The sequence below is a fragment of the Hesperophylax consimilis genome, chromosome 17 (genome assembly GCF_061612785.1).
Source record: "Hesperophylax consimilis isolate HC1 chromosome 17, BYU_Hcon_1.0, whole genome shotgun sequence".
Lineage (NCBI taxonomy): Eukaryota > Metazoa > Arthropoda > Insecta > Trichoptera > Limnephilidae > Hesperophylax > Hesperophylax consimilis.
Genome location: NC_142852.1, coordinates 11713773 through 11737656, shown reverse-complemented (window position 1 = coordinate 11737656; position 23884 = coordinate 11713773). Strand labels below are relative to the sequence as shown.

General features: G+C 34.3%; 2 protein-coding genes and 1 long non-coding RNA gene across 3 annotated transcripts in view; 1 reads left to right on the top strand and 2 right to left on the bottom strand.

The window, feature by feature from the left end:
- The window catches only part of LOC149415985 (uncharacterized), a 498120-nt gene that overhangs the window by 369002 nt on the left and 105234 nt on the right, over positions 1 to 23884 (bottom strand). The window lies entirely within an intron of this gene.
- Positions 2405 to 7011, bottom strand: LOC149415991 (uncharacterized). The gene is made up of 4 exons (XR_016303623.1): positions 6718 to 7011; positions 4347 to 4551; positions 3366 to 3518; positions 2405 to 3255 (listed from the first exon to the last, which is right to left on the bottom strand). It is a non-coding gene; the product is annotated as an uncharacterized LOC149415991 (long non-coding RNA).
- On the top strand, positions 8596 to 12628 carry LOC149415990 (uncharacterized). Its single transcript, XM_089641636.1, has 4 exons — positions 8596 to 8671; positions 9057 to 9260; positions 10656 to 10805; positions 12600 to 12628. Exons 2-4 carry the CDS (start codon positions 9107 to 9109, stop codon positions 12626 to 12628), a joined length of 333 nt encoding a protein of 110 aa, XP_089497762.1. The 5' UTR covers positions 8596 to 8671; positions 9057 to 9106.

Sequence of the window (23884 nt, the reverse complement as noted above, 5' to 3'; positions counted from 1 at the left end):
ATTCTTCAGGATACACATCAAATGGTAAGATGTGAAGAAATTGTCCATAAATAACTTGATAATGAATAATGGCTTGCGGGGAACTCTATATTTTCCATCATAGACAGTACGAAGGATAATCTTTGACCTAATACGGGGTCATATGTATCAGATGCTCAGGAATATGGCATTGCTTGGCAACAGGTAGCCTTCGGAGGAAGCAAGACACCAAATCTCGTAGCCAACTTTGATTGGCTTATTCTTAATGTACATCTTGCAATAATGTCGACCGAAATATGGCACCATTTGCTCGTCGATGGAAAGTTTGTGTGCAAAAACATCAAATACAAATAAAGATGGAACGTTAGTCATTATTGTACCTTAGCCATTCTGTCGGTTATATCTAGATTGTTGTTATCGCAAAAATGTATATAGCGCTTTATAAGCTCGAAATGTGGACGTTGGTTCCTTTCTTGATGACGCTTACACCCAAGGTCGGGTCAGACGAATAATAATCTGTGGTAGATGGCAATGTATTCTAGCCGGTCAACACAGAAACCAAGAAAACGCTTCAATTCGTATATATCTTACTGGAATTCGGTATTGGTTTTAAATCGAGCGTATTTGATCATCCTCTCAAGAATAAACTGAATCACTTCGTCATCAAAGAATAATAAAAACACTTGAAAAGCATTATAAGATTTCAGCTTTTCGTACATATCTTTATGCACCACATTCAGCGGTTCAGGAACGCAACAGTTTTAATTTTTTGGCTGGTGGTGCATTTGAAATAGATAATCGCAAGGTATTACGACTCGCACGAGAGGATGTCGAAGGCTGATTCCAGTCAAGTCGTGATATGCCATCAAATCATCGTCAATCAGCTCTTCGTCCGTCTGTTCATCAACATTCTCTGTTTAAAAATACCCGAAAACTGCAGACTAACTATTATTTTTAATAAAAATCACCCATAAAAACACAACAAAACCGTATTATTTGAAGGCAAGCTAACCAAAAACATATGAAAACACTGTCACAGCTAACCTCCAAACGTTGCGCGCAGGCATCACCTGATTTCAGTGACATCCAGCGGTCATCTTATGCATATAATACTATGTTGAAACAGTTTTGTCGACTATTTCATCTTTTGATAACAATATGTGATTCACACATGTTTTATTTTTTCCGTTTTAAATTTTTTTTTTTTTCAAAATGGGTCTATTTTCAGGGCTTTAGTAAAAAAAATATTAAAAATAGAATAATCAATAAAATTTATTAAATTATTTTAATTATTGAAAGCTAACATACCAATCTGTAAATGCTGCATAACAATTTGGTGGGATTTAGCTTTATTCACAGTGAAAAAAAAATCATACTTTTCATCTATTTTTTGATGACTATAGACATCGTCATGGAGGTAATGGGTTAAGATAATGCGGACCATACAATTTCATTATAAACTCAAAGTTGAACTTTTCAGATAATGCGGACCATAAAATTTCATTATAAACTCAAAGCTGAACTTTTCAGATAATGCGGACCAAACAATTTCATTATAAACTCAAAGTTGAACTTTTCAGATAATGCAGACCATACAATTTCATTATAAACTCAAAGCTGAACTTTTCAGATAATGCAGACCATACAATTTCATTCCTTGGCAGAATACGAAACAAGGTAAATAAAGAAACATGTCATTTTAATTACTGTTCAAGTATTCTTTTTCTCTGCAACGAAGAAGAAATGAAAAAATGCAATGCAAAATAAAGTAAAGCGAATAATACTCAAGCAAAACATAATATACACGGATAAGAGACATGAGTGAGCAAAATTTTATGACGGTAAATCAAACTATTTATTTTAATGTTATTATTTTTATATATAAAATTAAATAGTGATGATGTCGAAGGAACTGAATAGAAAAATGAATTACAACCACGAGATACACGGTCACGGGACGAGAAATGAAAGGAACATCAGATTGCCAACAAGAAAAAATCAAGCACCCTCTCATGTACCAGGCCGTCCAAATGTAGGTATAACAAAATCCCCAAAGAAAATACTAAGATTGAGGAAATGATTAAGTTTAGAGGAATTGAGAAAACATACTTTCCTCAAATATTGATGTTTTTTCTTTTTATTTGTGACATATAATATATACATACACATAAATATTTAAAGATCCATTGTTTGATAATCACTGTAGTTTTTAATACAGCAGCACACACGACGATGTGAGCTAACCTAACATAGGATTAATTAATAAATAACATGAATGCACTAAAGTAATGCATTAATTTTACGAATTTATATTTATATATATTATACCCCCATATGGGTGTTAACAAACAAGTAAATAATGATTCAGTGAACTAGTATACAAAATATTTTTTTTCTCTTAAACATATACAGAACCCATGCGGAAGAAAAGTATGTTACAATGAGGTCTGTTACAAACGAAAATTTGAATTTTTATTTAAATAGATAGATATAATGCACACATGAAGACCACATGGTCGACACATTCTCTAAATGACTTCAATGTAGGGGAGAGTATGGAATATTGGACAGTCGTTAAATTGGACCAGCGTAAAATTAACGAAACTACAAAACATATTTTGATCCTGGCAATACTGAATGTTGCGCAGTTAACTTCAATGTTGACTTACCGACCGGCATCGCAATAATAATTTGTTTTAATTTGGTTTTTTATACAATTTTAGGAGAAATACTACAATACAATGTGGATGATTGTTCAATGTGGATGAGTATTTCAGGCGAATAATTATTGCGAGTAAAATAATTGTTACCCTTTGTGCTATGCATAAAAAAATCTTGTCTTAAAACATTAGTTTACCAAAAAAATAATAACGAATAATTGCAGTCAGAACATGAAAAGAGTCCATGGTCCTTTCGGGCATATAAAAAAGGGTTTTTTCCTATGTCCGTCGACATGTGTTTCCTAAAATGTCCCTTTTGAGAATATGAGTAGTTGTTTTCAACATGAATAAGGTTTTTCTCCACTGTGAGTCTGCATGTGTCTCGTCAAATTTCCCTTTTGAGAACATGAATAATTACAGTCGGAACACGAAAAAGGTTTTCCTCCACTGTGAATCAGATGTTCCTTTCGAAAATATGAATAGTTGCATTCAGAACATGAAAAGGGTTTTTCACCAGTATGAGTGCGTAAGTGACTCTTGAATTTTGACTTATGAGAATATGAGTTGTTACAATGGGGACAAGAGAATCGTTTTTCCACAGGATGCGTCTTCAGATCTGTCGGTAAATTCACAAATAATACGTTTATAAAAGACAGTAAGTACCAAAAAAGCTTACAAAATAGGATAGAACAAATTGTTTATTTTAAGAGAAAAAACTGATTTTACCTGCTGTCTGGGTAATTCTTTCAAAGCGTTGTAAGCATTCCTTTTTAACATCCGGAAGGTCTATGTCCATTTTTTTGTAAGGAAATCCCCCCATATGTACTTCTGGGGGTCCAAGTTCCACCTTTATGGGAACTGTCTCCACAGTAATGCTACCTAGAAACATTTAAAAAAATTTAAAATAAAGTTATAAGAATATTTAATTGATTAACGATACAGAAGCGAGAGTAAGGTTAACAGACTTGAAGTTTAAATTAAGAAAAAACAATGACTCCATATGTCCACAAGGACCGGTGTTTCAAGAAGGACACTTTCGGTGCGAAGTTTGGTTGGGTAAAGTCAATGGAGTCAAGTTTTCTTACATCAATATTAACGAATTTTTAATTCATATAACTACACATAACCGACATCACGTCGCAAATAGGATGAGGTGAAAACTTGAGGAATTGGGAACTTATCGTTGGCCATAGCGATTTCCTTGGTCGGCGTAAGGCTCTCGACTAGCAATCATGAGGCCACGGGTTCAAATCCCGGCGTGCGCCAATAATTTTAAATGATTTATCATGATTGCGATATTTCACAATGTATCCCTTAAAAAGATACGGAAAATATTCTCAGTATCGTCCTGGTTTCACATTAACAAATAAAACATTGATCAATTAACAAATAAAACAGTGACCAGATATGAATAGCAAGGTTCTTTGCACCTTCCACTTGCATATCTCCTTCCTGTAACCTACAACCTCACAATTTTATCCAATTGCTCCAAGAGGCTGGGAGCAGTTGAGATTCTTGTGCGGTATTTTTCAAAAACAAAATATTATGTTTAAACAGTGTTGTAGTTTGGCTGTTTCCGGCAAAGGTACAATAACAATAAATACCAAATAGGCGTATTTACGGAAAGAGAGGAAGTTGTGAACAAGCACATACCTCGTCTACCTGACAAATCAAAATATTTTAGATAAAATACGCAATGCAACTAACGAGCAGTCCCAGTACTCTCCAAATTATGCAAATATTCCTTCTTTACATCTGGGAGGTCGAAGTTTATATCAGTATGCGGCATTTCACATCCACCTTCTTCCTTGGGCTCTGGTTCCGTCTTGATGGAAACAGTCTCTGGATTAAGTAGATCCATAGCACTGCTGTGGTAGCGTTTGATAATTACTTCAATCCCAAACCAATTTACCTGAAACAGAACCTAGTTGTAACGGAATTCTAATTTGTATGAGCTTTGATTATTTGATTTCACTTGGAATATTCTGTTAAAATCGTTGTCAATGGTCAGATGACTCCGTATATAAAGATACATTGGTATTATTGTTCCATTTTATCCAAATAAGAAGTCACAAAGTCCATGTTTTTATAATCCGGTATGATTTTAATCAATGTCTTCGAAATAATATATACTATACGAAATATGACGTCGTGATAGTCTAAATATTCCTTAAAAAAACCCCAAATGGATTACTTTCCTTAAGCATTAGAACTTACCAATAATTATCACAAGTATCAGATGATTAATTAAATAATGTGGGTAAAACGGAGTTCGGAAACGGGAAGGAACGACGGTGAAGAAACAATGTGTCAACAATAAGGGACAGTAATGACGTCAGAGAAATTTTTTGTTTCGTAAACTGGACAGTAATTCTTTAAAATTAATTTATATATATTATTTTGGTATTTTTTGTAATCATATCACTTGCAAGGGCTCCCGCCAGGGAGTAACTTGATAGAAGTATAAAATATCTCTCATAGCGATGATAGGGACTGACTGATATACGGGCCATACAAAGAATAATAATAATAATCTTTTGTAAATATTAACATTCTGCTTATATTAATTATAAAAGTGCGACAATATAAGTGATATCAGTTTATTACAAGATATGATGAGGGGTGTGGGAGGGATGGGGGATATAGGTATAGGATAAAGAGACGTAGGACGGGAGTAGATGGGAAGGAAGATTGTGTGGTCTAGAGGTGGGTCCTATGAGTACTTTTCGTTCCTGGGTACAATGAGTACAGGTTCAGGAAAATACCTGGTAAAAATACCGGTGACAAAATACTCAGAAGTATTTAATCCCGACCTGAGGATTGATTCAGAATGAGTAATTCTAATCGCATAAATTCTGCCCACATATTACCCACAAACATTATACTTGAGAATGATTCCCCCTTTCATTATTCAAAATCCGTGGGGTGGGGGGGTTGTTAGAGAATTTCTGTATACATAATTTAAAATGAGAATAAACATAATTCCCCACAAAAAAATTTCAAAATGAGTACTCCCCACGAAATATTTGAAATCCATGGGGGTGTGGTTGTTACAGAACTTCAAAAAAATTCCGCACAGCCAAGCCAAAAACATCATATGTGTTTCCCCACATGGGGGGGGGGTAGCTACGGAATTCCATCATTTCGAAAAATTCCTCACAGTTTTCCGGTCGCAAATACACATGAAATATACCCGTCAAAAATACCTTTAAAAATACCCAATAAAAATACCCATCAAAAATACCTATCAAAAATACCTGGAAAAAGTACCTATTAAAGATATTCATTTAGTCCCGGTATAAAATACTCATGAGTATTTTGGAACCAGGTATTTTGGAGATCTGTCACAATGTTGGAGATCTGTCACAAGTACAAAGTATCGCATGGAAATACCCGGTACTTTTACTGGGTACAATAAATACGCCTCACCTCTAGTGTGGTCTCTTTTGGTGATGGACAGGACGCATTTACACTATCGAAAAATTGCTACTCTTATCGTTAAAACGAATATTTACTTATTTGATTTTTTTATTTAAAATGAACAGTAACTGATTTGAATCACCCGGAAATAGTATCGCCGATAAATTATCGTGTTCCTAGTAGATCAACTAGAATCATATTATTGCAACAATCCTGCCACTAATGCTGAACAAAATTTTCTAATATATCGCCTGCGTAGATAAAGAAATGATGATTTTCATATCAATGATGAATGAAGTCTGTTATCATATAAAAGATGCCTAAAAAAATATGTTTTTCGTATGCAAGAATGAAAAGATAATTAATAAAGCATACTTAATTCACTATATGTATTTTATGATATTGTAGATTAAATCATCGTTACCTTTTTTATTTGGAAAACAACAGTTTATAGATGTATATGTGTAATTTACCTGAGAAATTAATGATTGATTACTTTACTACACTAACACATTAAACTTTAATAATTATACAGAACAGCTAATATATATTATTTAAAATAAACAACAAAAATTACCCAATAATGCATTTACTTTGGTTTATTTGGAAAAATAATAAATTTTAAACACACTTTAATTCACTTTAAAGGTGAACTTACGTAGGTAGTACATCGAGTTGAATATATGTTTGTAAGTCGCTATCACTACACTTGCTTTTTATTTTAATCACAAAGAACTTTAACAAGCAATATTTTAGACACGAAATAATATAATTTAACTAATTTCGGCAACCGTGTCGCGTGGCCTCGAGCGAAATGTCAAACTCTAAGCCAATGAAATCTGTTATTTTTTTCTAAAAGAAATCGGTGTTGGGCGTGTCGGTTTCAGATGTGTTTCAAGTCCAGACACATAAATAAACCACTCACTAGACCGGAAACTTCGGGCTTTTTGTACTTAGCAAATTGGTCATAGGTATATTTAGAAAAAATATTGCGTGCAACAAAAATACGTCACACACCATCGACGAGGATAGAGAAAACTAAAAAAATGCGCGACCATAGACAATATAATATTCAATCGTAGCCTACCCCATTCAATGAACTAAAATATTATTTAAAAAATAAAAATCTTTAAAATGTCGAAATATTCCATCACAACAAGAAAGATTTTTTAAACAAAGTGCTATCCTGCAAAAGCGAGCTTAAAGTATCTTTCTTTACTACTTGTTTTTTCAGGACAGCACAAGTCATGTAAAATCTTGCTCCAAGATGAACAATCAATCTGTATTAAAATAATCTACGATGACTTGAAATTTGAAACTCTTTAAATAAAGGATTTGATTTAAAATCATACATCGGAAAGGGTTGTTACGGAGAATTTGAACGTTCATTTTCGAGTTCTGTGAAAGTCCTATTCAAATTCTGTTACTATATAGTAATAGGCTAGTAACTTGACAGAACTGAAATAATAACAGAACTTGATAAAATTTTTGTACAGAACATGAAAATATATTTTGAAATTTGTAGAATTATAAAAATTCTTCTAAACAACCCGTCATTTAGGTTATTAAATATGAAATATGAAGACGTGCTTTTTACGTCGAAATCGAATTTTGAAATTTCTCTGCTTTTAACAGAAAATTGAAGAACACAGAATTTTTTATTTCGTTTACTTAGAATTACATTCATTCATATATATTAAGAAATTAAATTAAAGACCATTATTGGTCATAAATTCTTTATTGGAAAAGAGAATTTCTTATTTCTGATAAAAAGGAAGCCACGATTCTTTGCATAAAATATAATTTTATTAATGCATTTTTTTGTTGGAAAATGATAAATTAAAATTGAACCACTACGAGGAAAGGCGTTTGAATCGTAGCCAGTTAAGTAAAAGAACCGGGTATTTTCATGTAGTAGATTGTACTTTGGACAAATCTATAAAATACCTTGTTCCAAAACACTCATAAGTAGTTTATATTGGGACCAAGAATAAAATACTTGTGAGTTATTTTACAACCCCCCCACCCCCCTATGGAGTTGATTAAATATTGATGGGAATTACTTCCTTTAAAAATACTCTAATAACTGCCCCTACATGGATTTGAAAAATTACTTTGTGGAAGCAAATATCGGAAATTTTCGTAGGGAATTACCTTTCACAGAAAACTTTTATGAAAACCCCTTCTCTAACTTGACTCAAGTGAGTGTTTTGATGAATAGAATTATTTAAGGAATTTTGACCCAAATATGTAAAAGAAATGTACAATGGACAAAATCAGAATTGCTTGACCTAAATATTCGATTAGAAACGATTTGATTTCGTTTTTCTTGTTGTGTTTTTTTTAAGGGTCACAGATTTCTCACAGTTAATAGATTAAAGATCTGCTAGCGCTATAATATTTACAAGACGCAAGTCGAAAGAAATTGTAATGTTCTTAAAAGCCCAGCTTCATGAAAATTATATTAACTGTCTATGACTTTATTATTGTCTATGCATAACCTATATATTTTTTGACATGTGCTTTCTTCTCTGACAGTCTTTCTTCCTATTTCTACACTCTGTTTATCCCGCCCTGTCAAACTTATTATCCCATGCATGTGATGGTTCTTGGTTAGTAATAATAGTTAAATTCATCGCTATTCATTTTGGTTGCGGCCGTTATTCCAGTTTAGTTAGGGAATCATCGGGCGTTTTGTCAGAGCAGAATGTTTAAACTGTCAATTTGACATCTACCTATTATTAGATTAGAATTTCAAATGCATTTTTAAAAATTACAACAAATATACTTGTTACATTGATGATTACATGATTACAACGGAATGGCGGTATACATAACAGTAAATAAATAAAGAATTTATCCAAGATAAACGACGTCTCTCTCAACCTTTGTCAAAACTTCGAGGTTTTCTAATATGTATTTTTGCTACGACTTGAGAATCCAAATTTAAAAAACTGATTTATATTTGAATTCCGTTACAACTTTGATCTGTTTCAGATATATTTGTTTGGGGTTAAACAAATTACTAAGCCCTACCAAAGCAGACCATGGATCTACTGAAGCCAGATACTATATCCATCAAGACGGAACCAGTGCTGCAGGAAGAAGATGGAGGTGAAATTAAATTTTCGGATTTAGATTTCAACCTCCCAGCTGTAAAGAAGGAATGCTTGCAATATGCGGAGAGTACTCAAACAGCCAGTTAGTTGCATTGCATAAGTGTAAAATATAGATCCTTAAATTCAGATGTCCGGAATCCATCTCTGATTTGAAATGTCGTGCAAACAGGACAAATACTTTTTCACAACATCCTCTCTTGTAATTCATGTGGTGTATATAGTATATACCTTAAAATGCGTCCTTGCCGGAAACCATCATAGTACAGCACTCTTTTAAATGTATTATATTATTTACAATAAGTTGTCGACTCCTCGATTTTTAGCTAATTTTATTTTGGACATAAAGTAAATAACACGTATTTTTTATACGTTAAAATTTTTTGGGCAACTTGGTGTACTAAATAAACGTCTCGATTTATCCAGTTTGAGCGTTTATTTAAGAATGCACAAATAGCAATTACTACACACAATAACGCGTTTGTTTTACAGGATTAATACGAGAAGGCACTATATTATTTTGGCGCGGAATGCGGGTGAATAATTAGATTAAGTTTACAAACGCGGCGTAATACGCTGGCTGACTGGTTAAAAATGACTGACTACTCGCTGCGTTGGGCCTACTTATATAGACAACGCCGGCGGCGGTGGTAAATACGCGAGACCGCTGGTAAACTACGGGTCCCTCGCTTCAGCGAGATTCTTCTGGTAGTTTCGATGGCGCTGGAATTATGCCTAGGCAATAGCCTAGAACCTTCAAGCAAGTGCGCGAAATGTTCATAGTTCAATCATAATTCAATCGCAAAGTATTGTCGTATGTAGTTCGCTTGGACGTCGCTTAGACATGTAGCTGGTACCTATTTACATTACGCGATGAAATTTGTTGCATAAAATGTCTCGTACATTCTCAGACCATGCGTTTTAAACCGGTCGGCTTTCTCGAATACTCTAGCAGTATCGATCGCTACAAATTCATAAATATTGATTCAGAAAACACTTTCCCATTGACTTAAAACTCTCTACTTATGGTGCCCTAGAGCAGGGTTTTTATTACTTGAAGAAGTTCCCTCAAGCAGACGTCTAAGGTCATTTTTATCTGATATTGACCTTTAAATCTTCCATCCAAATCCCCATTTCTACATTGTTGATCAATGGTATCTTTATTCGTAAAAAAATAGCATTTTTTTTTTCAATTAAAAAAATGTTTCGTTTCATATCAATGGTACGAAGATACAGGGCTGCCCCCATGTGGGTACAATTGGAGCAGTTTGCTCCGGGCGTCGAATATTTAACCTAACACATGGCCCTTTATATTATTTTTGATAAATACCGCGTTACAAAAAAACACAAATCATCATTTTATCGATTACAGTGATATCCTGCCTTGGCGTGTACTAATTTAGACTGTTAGGGCAGCCAAAATTGGTTTGGGGCTGGTCATGCAAAAATTCATTCTATTTATTGTCCTTTTTTATTCCAGGAAGCATTAATGTGGATAGAGTTACCATAAACGCGGATCTCGGACCCCGACAAGTTGAAGCGGGGCTTACTCATATGAAAATTGACATAGACCTGCTGGATGTTAAAGAGGAATGCTTAGAACGCTTTGGGAGAATAACCAAGGCAGCAGGTAAAACCAATTTTTGTAAACTGAACAATTCTGCCTCTCCTATGTTTTTTAACGTTTCTAGGAACTAACTTAGCTTATTTAATCTAAGTTTAGGAAATAAGTTTCACCGAGTCATTTTCATCGATGTTATTTTTCAAATTTGTCTACAGATCTTCAGACGCATTTTGTGGAAAAAGGATACACTCCTCCCCATCGCAACTACTGCTTCTCTCCCAAGTCAAATTTTGCCATGAACGTAAGCTCCCATGTAATAGAAAAATCTTTTTCTTGTTTCAAGTGCAACTATTCAAATGCTCAAAAGCGAAATTTAAAGAGACACATGCTGACTCACAGTGGAAAAAAACCTTTTACATGTTCCTTGTGCAACTATGCATGTTATCAAAAAAGCAATCTCAACGGACACATGCTGACTCACAGTGGAGAAAAACCCTTTTCATGTTCCGTGTGCAGCTATGCGTGTTGTCAGAAGAGTCAGCTGAAGAGGCACATGCTGACTCACAGTGGAGAAAAACCTTTTTCATGTTCAGTGTGCAACTATGCATGTTATCGAAAAAGCGACCTTAAGGGACACATGCGGATTCACAGTGGAGAAAAACCTTTTTCATGTTCCGTGTGCAGCTATGCGTGTTGTCATAAGGGTCATCTGAAGAGGCACATGCTGACTCACAGTGGAGAAAAACCTTTTTCATGTTCAGTGTGCAACTATGCATGTCAACAAAAGAGCCACCTAACCAGCCACATGCTGACTCACAGTGGAGAAAAACCTTTTTCATGTTCAGTGTGCAACTATGCATGTTATCAAAAGAGCTACCTAACTCGCCACATGCTGACTCACACTGGAGAAAAACTTTTTTCGTGTTCCGTGTGCAGCTATGCGTGTTGTCAGAAGGGTCAGCTGAAGAGACACATGCTGACTCACAGTGGAAAAAAACCTTTTACATGTTCCTTGTGCAACTATGCATGTTATCAAAAAAGCAATCTCAACGGACACATGCTGACTCACAGTGGAGAAAAACTCTTTTCATGTTCCGTGTGCAGCTATGCGTGTTGTCAGAAGAGTCAGCTGAAGAGGCACATGCTGACTCACAGTGGAGAAAAACCTTTTTCATGTTCAGTGTGCAACTATGCATGTTATCGAAAAAGCGACCTTAACGGACACATGCGGATTCACAGTGGAGAAAAACCTTTTTCATGTTCCGTGTGCAGCTATGCGTGTTGTCATAAGGGTCATCTGAAGAGGCACATGCTGACTCACAGTGGAGAAAAACCTTTTTCATGTTCAGTGTGCAACTATGCATGTCAACAAAAGAGCCACCTAACCAGCCACATGCTGACTCACAGTGGAGAAAAACCTTTTTCATGTTCAGTGTGCAACTATGCATGTTATCAAAAGAGCTACCTAACTCGCCACATGCTGACTCACACTGGAGAAAAACTTTTTTCATGTTCCGTGTGCAGCTATGCGTGTTGTCAGAAGGGTCAGCTGAAGATGCACATGCTAACTCACAATCAAGAAAAACCTTTTTCCTCTTCAGTGTGCAACTATGCATGTTATCAAAAGAGCCACCTAACGAGCCACATGCTGACTCACAGTGGAGAAAAACCTTTTTCATGTTCCGTGTGCAGCTATGCGTGTTGTCAGAAGGGTCAGCTGAAGATGCACATGCTAACTCACAGTGGAGAAAAACCTTTTTCATGTTCAGTGTGCAACTATGCATGTTATCAAAAGAGCCAACTTACGCGCCACATGCTGACTCACAGTAGAGAATAACCTTTTTCATGTTCCGTGTGCAGCTATGCGTGCTGTCAGAAGGGTCAGCTGAAGATGCACATGGTGACTCACAGTGGAGAAAAACCTTTTTCATGTTCAGTGTGCAACTATGTATGTTATCAAAAAAGAGACCTTAACGGACACATGCGGATTCACAGTGGAGAAAAACCTTTTTCATGTTGTCAGAAGGGTCAGCTGAAGAGGCACATGCTGACTCACAATGGAAAAAAGCCTCTTCCATTTTCAGAGTGCGACTATGCATGTTGTTAACAGGGTAACCTGAAGACACACATGCTGACTCACAGTGGAGAAAACCACTTTTATGTTCAGAGTGCGACTATGCAAGTTATTAACAGGGTAAACTAAAGAGACACATGCTGATTCACAGTGGAGAAAAACCACTTTTATGTTTGGAGTGTGATTATGCAAGTTATCACCAAAGTAAACTTAAGAGACACATGTTGATTCACAGTGGAGAAAAACCTTTTTCATGTCCCCTGTGCAACTATGCGTGTTATCGAAAGAGTCAACTAAAGTTCGACATCTGACTCACAATGGAGAATAACCTTTTTTTATTTATTGTTTTTGTGTTTAATTCGTAGAACTCCATTTAATTTTTTTTTTTATAAATTTAATTTAGATTAAATTTTATAATATTATTATTAAGTTCTGCAAGTGTTTTAGTTTTTTATTATTGTGACAGCTGTTTCGGCTTAGAAGGCCATTTTCAAACTGTGGTTAGTCCACATTGAGACGACGTATTTATACTATTTCAAATGTAAATTTTGAAGGTGCATACATTGATTTATTACTGGTTAAACCGATGACTTGATCTATGGTTAGTCAAACCAATCTATGTTTTCCCCTCAGTAAATGGTAATGAGTTCTTAATTATTTACAACATTATTTACAACTCACAGTGGAGAAAAACCTTTTTCATGTTCCGTGTGCAACTATGCATGTTATAAAAAGAGCAAATTGACGGGACACATGCCGACTCACAGTTGAGAATCCTTTTTCATGTTTCTTGTGAAACTATGCATTTTATCAAAAATCCGACCTTCACGAATAGATACGGATTCACAGTGGAGAAATACCTTTTTCATATGATTTAAGATTTTTTTCACTGCCAAAAGTATTTTTGTTATTTGTTTTTGGGGGATTATTCCGTGTTGCGGAACTTCTTCTTTAGCCAACGTTTAAAAAAAAAAAATTATACGTTTATGTTTGCTCAGAGGGTTGGAGCTGGTAACACGGGATCCCATCCTCATACATAAGCTCACATTTCACCACAACCTCAAATAACACATCTGCCCTGATAATGAACACTGCAATGCTGTCCGAAACGTTGGCTAAAGAAGGAGTTAGTGCAACACGGCATAAAACCCCAAAAACACATAACAAAAATACCTTTTTCATCTTCCATAAGTCTCATATTAATGTTTTTTTTATTTATTTATTCATTTGGGAAATTGACAGTGTACATTTAATCACTTTGTACATAAGTGTTATTTAGTAAAATAAAACCAATTATGGATTTCCTCCTTGTGACTTTAACTGAGACAATATAATTTAAATTTGTGAGAAAGGAATATTATTTAAAAAAATTATACCAATCAAAAGATTATATAAAACTAAAAATTTACGAAACAATACATTTATAGTCATGGAGAGAGGTTGTAGATATAAATTAAATCATAATAGAGATATTAACAATAGAGACATAAACATTATTCGTTTTGCTTTGATCAACCCTGAATAGGACACAAGAGCGTGTTGAACGCGCAGGTACATTGAATGGCATCTTGTTTAGCAACTCTGGGCATGGAATATTATTTTAACTACTTTATACAGGAATAATGCCTAATAATTATGATGCCTCCGTACACTCAGTGAATCAATTTTAAAGTATAAAGCTGCCTCCGTATAATTATTAAATCTTACAAATGACTTGTAACAAATATATTTTAGGAATTCGTTTTGAATTGCTTCAATTTTGTTTATGTGGATTTTCTAAATTGGAGACCAAACAACTGATGAACACTAAGGGCTGCCACCTTTCAAAAACAGTAGACCCGGAATTTTAGAAATATAGTTTTTTTATTAAAATAAAACTTATTTAGTACGAATTATTTAATTAATGCAAAATGTTGTTGAAAATTACCGTTGGTAATGTTTTTCTCTTGAGACATTGTTGATTTGCACGGATCGAAGCTTCTCGAACCTTCCATTTTTTCCATAGATTCAATATTTTACTGAATTTTACAATCATTCAGATAAAACTGTTATTTGGTAACTCTTTGCCAAAAAAAAAAACTGTTCTATAAACTAGATAAAATACTCTTTGAGATGTGTGTATTACAAGTCAACATATTTATTTCTAAATAAATAAATTTTGATATCAAAAATGCCAACAGGCTTACAAAAAACTTACCCGTGTATTTTCATTTAAAAAAGTATTAAAATTTACGAAACTCGGAATTTTGAAAACACGTTCCATCACTCAACACTTTTTTAAAATTAAACTACCAATTCACTTTTTAAAGCTTTCATATAATTTTATTTTAAAATTGAGGGTTGAACTATGATATTTTTATTTCATATATTTTCAATCACCCAAATTATTCAAACTTTTACCTCCGTTAACCATTGATTGCATAATCTGATTCTAAAAATATTTACGATGCTCATATGCCTAAAGCATTTATATATTAAATTAATATCACTTCTGTTTATTTCCTGTAAAATTAAATGAATATTTTTCAATTTAAAATTAGTGTTACACATAACCTCAAAAAATTCTGTTTCTCCCAAATCGTGACGATAAAATCAACGTAGAACTTGAAATTTACTGGTTAATATAACATAATTGATCAATTTGTTTAAACAAAACGGTATAACCACCAATTTATACTATAAATTTTGAAATTAAAACACGCAAAAAACTCGATTCCTAACGTTCCCGCACGCAAATATAACTGACATTTTGTAAATATTAGGGATGTGCAGTTCAACTCAAATAGACGAATTACGAACCGATTCGAAATTCCCCTGCGGGGCTTTTTGTCCCGCGTTCGTTTTTTACAATTAAATAAAACAATATAAAAACCATGGAATTGATTTACATGACATACCGGTTTCGCTTTGTTTATTGGGGTACAAAATTAAACTTCTAATAAAAATATTTATGCGCACGAGTAATTTATTATTACTTTAATATATATTAAATTATTTTCTATACAGACTATAAGTAGAACGAAAAATAATCTTGTAAATAACATAATATGTAAAAAAAATCGGAAACACTTAAGAATTATCGCATATCTTCATATATATTTGCTTTGGAAGCAATGTTTTTAGAGTGAAATATATCGACAGAGCAAGTTTCATTCCCCACACGATACAATATCTAAGAACTGTATATAAAAATTAGTGCGAAGGCAACTATATTGAATGGAGCATGGAGTCTAGTATTGTATTTATTGGGTAAATTGTAATTATCATACTCACTTTGCAATGAGTTCGTTAATTATAATAAAACAAACATAAAATTAATTAAATGTGAAGACATTCCCCATTTTAGAACAGTTAAATCTTTGTTAATGCCATATTATAGCAAAGCTTAATTTAAATAAATGGAGATAAAACAACAAGAAAATAAACACGTTAAAAATAGGTACATTCATAATAATAAGACCACAACGAAATAGCTAACATAACCATCGGGACGTCCTGTGCGAAGGATACCAGAATTAAAAAAAGTATGACTTATTCGAGCCATAAGAAAAGAAAAAAAATAATGTTATCGTAGCAGATCAAAAAAGGTTCGTGTCTCCATCATCTAAGCCTACATGAATGATCACAACAGTAATAAAAAAATTGATTGAGTTCGTATTTTGTGAAAAGAACATATGACACCAAAAGCAGCCGACAACTAAGACATGTTTAATCCCAAAATTTTTGACACAATGTTAACAACACTTGCCATCAAAAGAAGAAACTTATAAAAGCGAACCCACAACAAATGCCCGAATACTAAAAAATACTAAACCAAAAATTTAAAAAACAAGCCTGTAACAAGATGAAACTAATTATTTATTTTCAGAAATATATAAACATTATGTCGCTAGATTCGGAAAAGTAACTAGTGAAACCGTGACCATGCTAAGGACCGTGATCGTTCTAATGTACATACGTCAAACAAAACTACTTGAGGGTTGATAGCAGGTGAATTGCAGGCAGCAGTGCTAAAGATAATTGAATACAACGTTGATAAGAAACACGCATTAAACAGACTAAGTAATTCAAATCTCCGCAGTAGCAAAGTTTTCCTCAATAGAACAACGACGGGCGGTCGAGTGACGAAAACATAGCATTATAATGTGCAAAGCAGGTACTGGGCCGCCTGGGGGAGGGAAATATATGCACAATTAGCCATCCAGATGATAACAATCAACAATAGATGATCAGTCACGACAAGCACAAAACACTGTAACCCTGTCCACACAATATGAGTATTCAGTCAGATTTATTTACATTTGATAAACTAATAAGATTCCTTTCTGCGCACAACAAGGTCGCCGCTCTAAATACACCATACCTGCGAAACTAAAGGCAGGGTAATATTTAAAGCATGGTTCTACGCAGAGTGGTACCTCACAGGTTTCACAAATAAAAATTGTTCTCTTTTCAACCCTGTTGCGGTCGGCACACCAAATGTACCGGAGGTGCCGTTTTTTATTTACTGGTGGAGGTTGTATGTCGTTTGTTTCAGTCTGTAAGTCAGTGGTCATATTAGGGGGAAATTTTACCCATTGGTTGAAAATTTCGGGTTTGTTTAGGGCATTTACTACTTCATCCTGTGCACATGACATGGAGGGTTGCGAAATTGCAACGTGCAGATTACAACCCACGGGCAACTGGTAACTCCCCGTGGCAAAATAATTTAATGCTGCTAACACCTGCAAAACAAAGTTGCAACAGATTAATTGGCAAGTTAATTTTCGTGTGAAACCATTACAAGTTTATTTTAAATCATTTTTGTACTCACCTTGGTTTCGACATCTATAGCTGAAGAACGGGATGGGGGTGGAATAAATGGAGACACAAGGACTATCAGCCGACGCACTAAGGCTTTGTTGAGCCTAAAATTCCTTATGAAGGCTTCATCGGTCGTATTGGCGAAGGAATCTACCATCTGACGAAACGTTCGTGCAGGTCTCAAAGCAGCTGCTTCAGCTTGCTCAACATCGTGAATCACAGCCAACATCGCTGGTAAATCAGCCATTATAAATTGCAAAATGGCTTTACAAAAATAGACGATGTCTTTGCGGGTGCGAAAGTTCGCGCGAGAAAACAATAATGCCAGATTTTGACAGCTAATTGCATAGATACGCTAACAACCTACCGCTCGCTGCCCGTTTCGACTGGTTTACCCCACTTGTTGTTATGTGGAATGACTTTTGACGTTTGGCGTCTAAGAATCTTCCTTCGACCAAGCTCAAGAATAACCAAGTCGACCAACGGACGTACTTTCGACGGCGATTACGAGCGACGACGCTTCCAGAATAGAGCCCCTGGTCGGAAGCCGTATTGTCTATTAGAAATAATGTTATTATCTTCCAGATATGTGCTAAGGCGATTTTTTATAATTTTCTCAATAATTTTCGAGACCGAATTTAGCAAAGAAACTGGCCGGTAATTATGTACATGCGATTTGTCACCATTTTTGTGAAGCAATATAACTACTGAATGTTTTAAATGATTGGGGAATATTCCTGATTTAAAGCTTAGATTCGAAATGAACGCGATCGGTATTGCAATTGAGGATTTAATAAGTTTTAACAGATTTGATGAGACTTTATCAGGACCACAAGCATTTGATGACTTAAGATCGTCAATTATTTTCATGACTTCGTTTGTCGTTGTTTGGATAATGTCTATTTTATGACCGAAATTAGAGGTAGTAAACTTAGCGAGATCAATTTCAGTAGTATTAAGTTTATCAAGAATTTTTTTCGCAAGAGTGACTCCCACTGAAGTGAAATAATTATTGGCAAAATTTGCCATAATTTTTGGGTCTGAACAGTTTATATTATTAATGTACAACGATTTAATTTCTGAAGATTTATTGATTTTTGTTTTAGATATATTACGAAAAGCTTCCCACAGACGTTTTGGCGTACAGTTATTTTCGTAAATATTTTTTTTATAATAATTTTCTTTAGTCGATTTAATCAAATGTTTACATAAATTCCTATACTTTTTATAATGAGCTTGTACTTAAATATTTTCAGGACATCTTTTCGCCTTTTCGTGTAATTGATTCCTTCTGTGAATAGATTTGACAAGGCCAGGGGAGATCCAAGGTGTGAGTTTTACTTGATTATTTGTTATGTGTATGTGACTAGTGTGTTTAGATATATATGAATGTAATTTTGTGATAAATTCATTCATTGCTGAGTCAGTATCAATTTGGTTTAGAAGTTTGGTTTTGCCAGTTTTCTGATCGCAAGTCTTAGAGTAAGTTATTGTAATTTGTTCGAGGGACATATTTAATTTTAGCATCAGTGGGAGGTTTGTTTTTAAGACAGAGAGCTGTGATGTAATGGTCTGAAATTGTAGTGTGAAAAACATGAGTCGATTAGGTTAACATTTTTAACATTGATATGGTCTAGGCAAGATATACTCATGCCCTGTTCTCGAGTAGGGCTAATAATTGTCTGAATGAATCCATTTTCAGTAAGCAGGCATACATAATCGTTATATTGACGGTGTTATTCGGGAATAGTATTAATATTGAGATCGCTTATGATGATTTGACGTTCTATTTTTTTTGAACTATTGATGATTGCTTGAAGTGAGCTCAAGAAAGTGTCGATATTTTGGAAAACGGGTGATCTGTAGATTGCAAAGATACATAAGTTGTTATTCAAAACAATTTTCAGACAGTTTGCTTGTGATAATAAAATTTCATCTACTTGTGCTTGTATTCCGTCTCTGATGTAAACAACTATCCCACTAGAATTATTTAAACTTATGTTAGTGTGGTATTCAGAGTAATTGTGTATAATTTTGGAGGTGTATTCTTTATTTATCCAACATTCCGACAAAATTATAACATCGAATGAGTAATTAAATTGATCTAGAAATAATAAAAAATCATCGATTTTTGAAATGCTTCTGATATTCTGATGTATGATTTTTAGACTATATGAGCCCCAATTGTTTTTGTTTATATTATTTAAATCATAAATAACATTTGTGTTATAATTTATATCTGAATCATTATAATTATCATATGGTAAACGAAACATAGTTAGTATATTTTAAATAAATGTAGTATTGCGTAACATAGTTATTATATTTTAGATTAGTGTGGTGCTGTGATAAACTTTCGCATAATATAAGTATTAATACAATTTCTAATTTAGATTTATTGACACCTAAAATAACTATGAAGCTGGTGATAATACAAGTTCCTAGCAGGCAGTGGAAAGCAATAGACTTGATGAAGCGGGAACAACGACTAAATATAATAGTTAACAAGCGAGACGAAATATACCTCGAGAGCGAAATTGGTACAGTTTTATCATAGTGCTGACAATTTTGATTCATCGGAAATGAGAATAGCATTTGTTCCCGCCTCTTTTCTAATAAATATGTTGCCTCCTTTAACCCACGCGAATCGAAACATACGTTCCTTGGCATATTGGCGTGTCTTAAACCAGAGCTGCTTTGATCGAAAGGTCAGTTGTTCGGAAACGTAGATGGGCGAGCGAGGACCGGCAATTCCAATGTTCAATGTGATAAGTTTGTCTTCGGTATTTTGTTGATTTTTATTGTAATTTTTCTTATCTGCTAGCAGCTGATCTCTAGCTAGATTCGTCTTTAATTTGATAATTATTTCTCTCGGATGATTCTGTTTTTTTTTTTTTTTAGCTGACCGATAGATGGAGTCGATATCTTTAGTTTGAATCGAGGATTTTGTAGTCTGGCAGATGTTGAACATTACGTCTTGTAATTTCTCCCTTTGATTTCAGGAATGCCTCTTATTTCGGCATTATTTGCTTTGAGGGCACGCTCCTGAAATTCTAGACCATTCTCCAGGACAGTAATTCTGGCTTCCAAAACGGCGTTCTTCTTCGTGAGCTCATCATTCTGTTGCTCCATGTTACGAATTCTGGCAAGACCTCATACTGCGCACTCATGAATTGTATATTTTCTGGAATTTTATTATTTTGGTCCAAAATATCATTTTGTTTTTTTTTCCAGATTAGTCGTTTTATAAATGACTAACTCTTGCATTTCTTCTAGATTAGTTGATAGTTGGGAGGTGGGCGTTGAAGCTTTGTTGGTCACTTTTTTTGATGGTTCCAAAGTTGCGGTATCACTGGTGGTCTCCGTTAAAATAGTAGCACTTGGGGCGGCTGAACGAGTATCCTTTTTGCACTGCTTGCACTTCTGTTGGGCTCGCCTTTCTTGAGTAAATCGACGGTTTTATAATTATGTATCTTAGAAATGTTTAACCATAGCTATTAATCTAGATATAAGAGTATAATTGAAAACTTAGATTAAGATTTTATTGGCACCAGATATCAATTAAATGTATGTGTGCATAATATTAAGATCCTAATATTAATCAAGATTTTGAACATTAAGTTGATCGGGAGATCAGAATGAGCCAACCAGTTACATCAGCGGTAAGAGTGGCGATGCCAGCGCCATGGACCCGAACAAAGTAACAAAGTGGTGTAAAGCGGAACCACTACAGTTTAGGTCCCCACGACAGGGGTGCGAATGTCACCGGATCGCGCAGCCAAAGACCGAGACGATTCAACAAGCAGTTACCATCTCTCCTCCGCCGAGGAACCTCCTGCCCCCCCCCCCTTGGAGCGGTCGCCCAGGCTCTTACCGTAACCCCGCGAACTTCCGCCCAGGAAGCCAGAGTGGTCGCCAGACTTCCGCCCAGGAAGCTGCCCTATCAGGAGTCGCTGCCTGCCGACTCCACCCTTTGGAGACTTGGCCCAGGCTGAACTGATTCCGCCCTTCGGAACCAGCCCAAGTTGCCGCTTGTGTTGTCAATGATAAGTGCGAACGTGTAGAATCCAGAATCATCGTAAAGGGAAGTGCCTGAACAATTTTTTTTTGGTTTATTTCGTAACGCGAAACAACTTTTCAAAGTCATTGAATTAACAATTAATTTGAATTAAGGAAACCGTCAATTAATTTTAAGAATTGGAATTAAGAATAGTATTAAGCCTAGATTTAAACTAACCCTTAACTTTATACATTTTTTAATAAATGTTAAAAATTTTGTAGCTACGTAACTTCTTTTTTCTTTTTTTTAACTAGTTCATCCTTTTTTACATGATTTTTTTTTTTTTTTTTTTAATTATTTATTATAAACTTTTAAAGATACAAGTTTTATGCAGTCCCACAAAGCTGTCACACATGACGGCTTGTCTGTAGGTTCTACAAATACTATATATAAACATTTTTAATTTTTAATACATGTATGACACAAAATTATACAATAAACAATATCACAAAATAATATATATCAAAGTACCTACCTATATACAAATTATTTAGGCAGGTACGTTGAGATTTTCAGGAATACATCAATAAGAAAGTTCAGAGATACATTGATTCGTCGCTTATTAGCCAACGCTTAGTGTTTTTGGGGCAGGGTCTCTCATTATTCTGAGGTTTAAAAGAATTATTAAATTTATTGAAAATCTCTGGTATTAAATATTTAAGCGTTCGGCTTCCATACTTATTTGTTACTCTTGGAATAATGAGGCCCTTATTTTCAGTGAATCTTGTTGTGTGATTATGCACCGGTTGCTTTTTATATTTGCTATCTCCCTCATTATCCATTATAATAATGTACCAAAGAAGACCCTTTATTGGAAGTAGGCCCTCAGAACCATACAGTAGTTTTAGATTACTTCTTTGTCTGTAGATATTCGGTGGTACAATTTTTTTTATTATAGCAATTTGCAAGTTTTGTATATATTTAATATAAATATTGCTTGAGTGCCCCCAAGTTCGTATGCCATATCTGAGTATGGATTCGACCATAGAAAAATAAATTATTTTAAGAGTACAATGAGGCAAAACAAATTTCAGTTTATATAAAAATTACTTGCAAAAGATCGGAGCTGGTTACAGATTTTAGCCACTTGTTTATCCCATTTAAATTTATTGTCTACAATTAGTCCCAGATAAGTATATTCGTTAGTAAAGTCAATTGTTTCACAGTGGCAAATATTTTCAATTTTTCTATGAATACATTCAGAATTATGAGCAATTATTTTGGGTATATTCCATATTCCCAGGCTTGGTGATTTTACATACATACATTTTGTTTTTTTAACATTAATAATTAAACCAACATCATGAGCCCATTTAAGTAGCTCGTTAAAGTCACTTTGCAATTGTTGAATAGCTATGATAGGATTTTCATTGGATACTACAAGTGCAGTATCGTCAGCAAAAATGAATCTAAAGGCCTTTTTAAAGAGTTTTGACATAACAATAACATATATAATGTACAATTTTGGACCTAAAATTGATCCTTGCGGTACTCCTGATTTAATATTTCTTCCTTTACTCATATCATTTAAAATCTTTACGTTCATTTTTCTATTAGTTAAGTAGTTTTTAAAAAATGAGAGGAGTTTACCCCGGATTCCAATGTTTTCAAGAACCTTAATTAATTGTATATGGCTGAGAGTGTCAAAAGCTTTTGAGTAGTCAATAAAAAGCACCAGTAAATGTTTTTTAGAATTAAGTTGAGAATTTATAAAATCAGAAAATTTTTCCAGCAATTTATCACAACTTTTTTTTTTCTGGAACCCGTACTGGCATTCATCTATAATATTCAAATTATTCAAATATTTATCTAAATTTATCGAAATATATTTTTCTAAAATTTTTTCTAGTGCCGGGAGAATAGAAATTGGCCTGTAATTGTTAATTTCGGAGTGATCTCCATTTTTGAAAATAGGTCTTACAATGCTATTTTTTAATTCATCGGGGATGAGGCTCGTATCGATTTTTCTGTTGATAAAGTGAGCAATAACAGGGCTAAGTAATTTGACATGTTTTTTTAAATCAAACATACGAATTAGATCTATGCCCGGTGACTTTGAATTTTTCATACCTCCGATAATATATTCAATTTGCTTAGCATTAGCTCTAGGTAAGTACATTGAATGCGGTAGAGATTCTTGCAAGTGATTAGACGCTCGGAAATCACATTCATGTAACAACTTATTAACTCCTTCATCAAAAAAGTTAG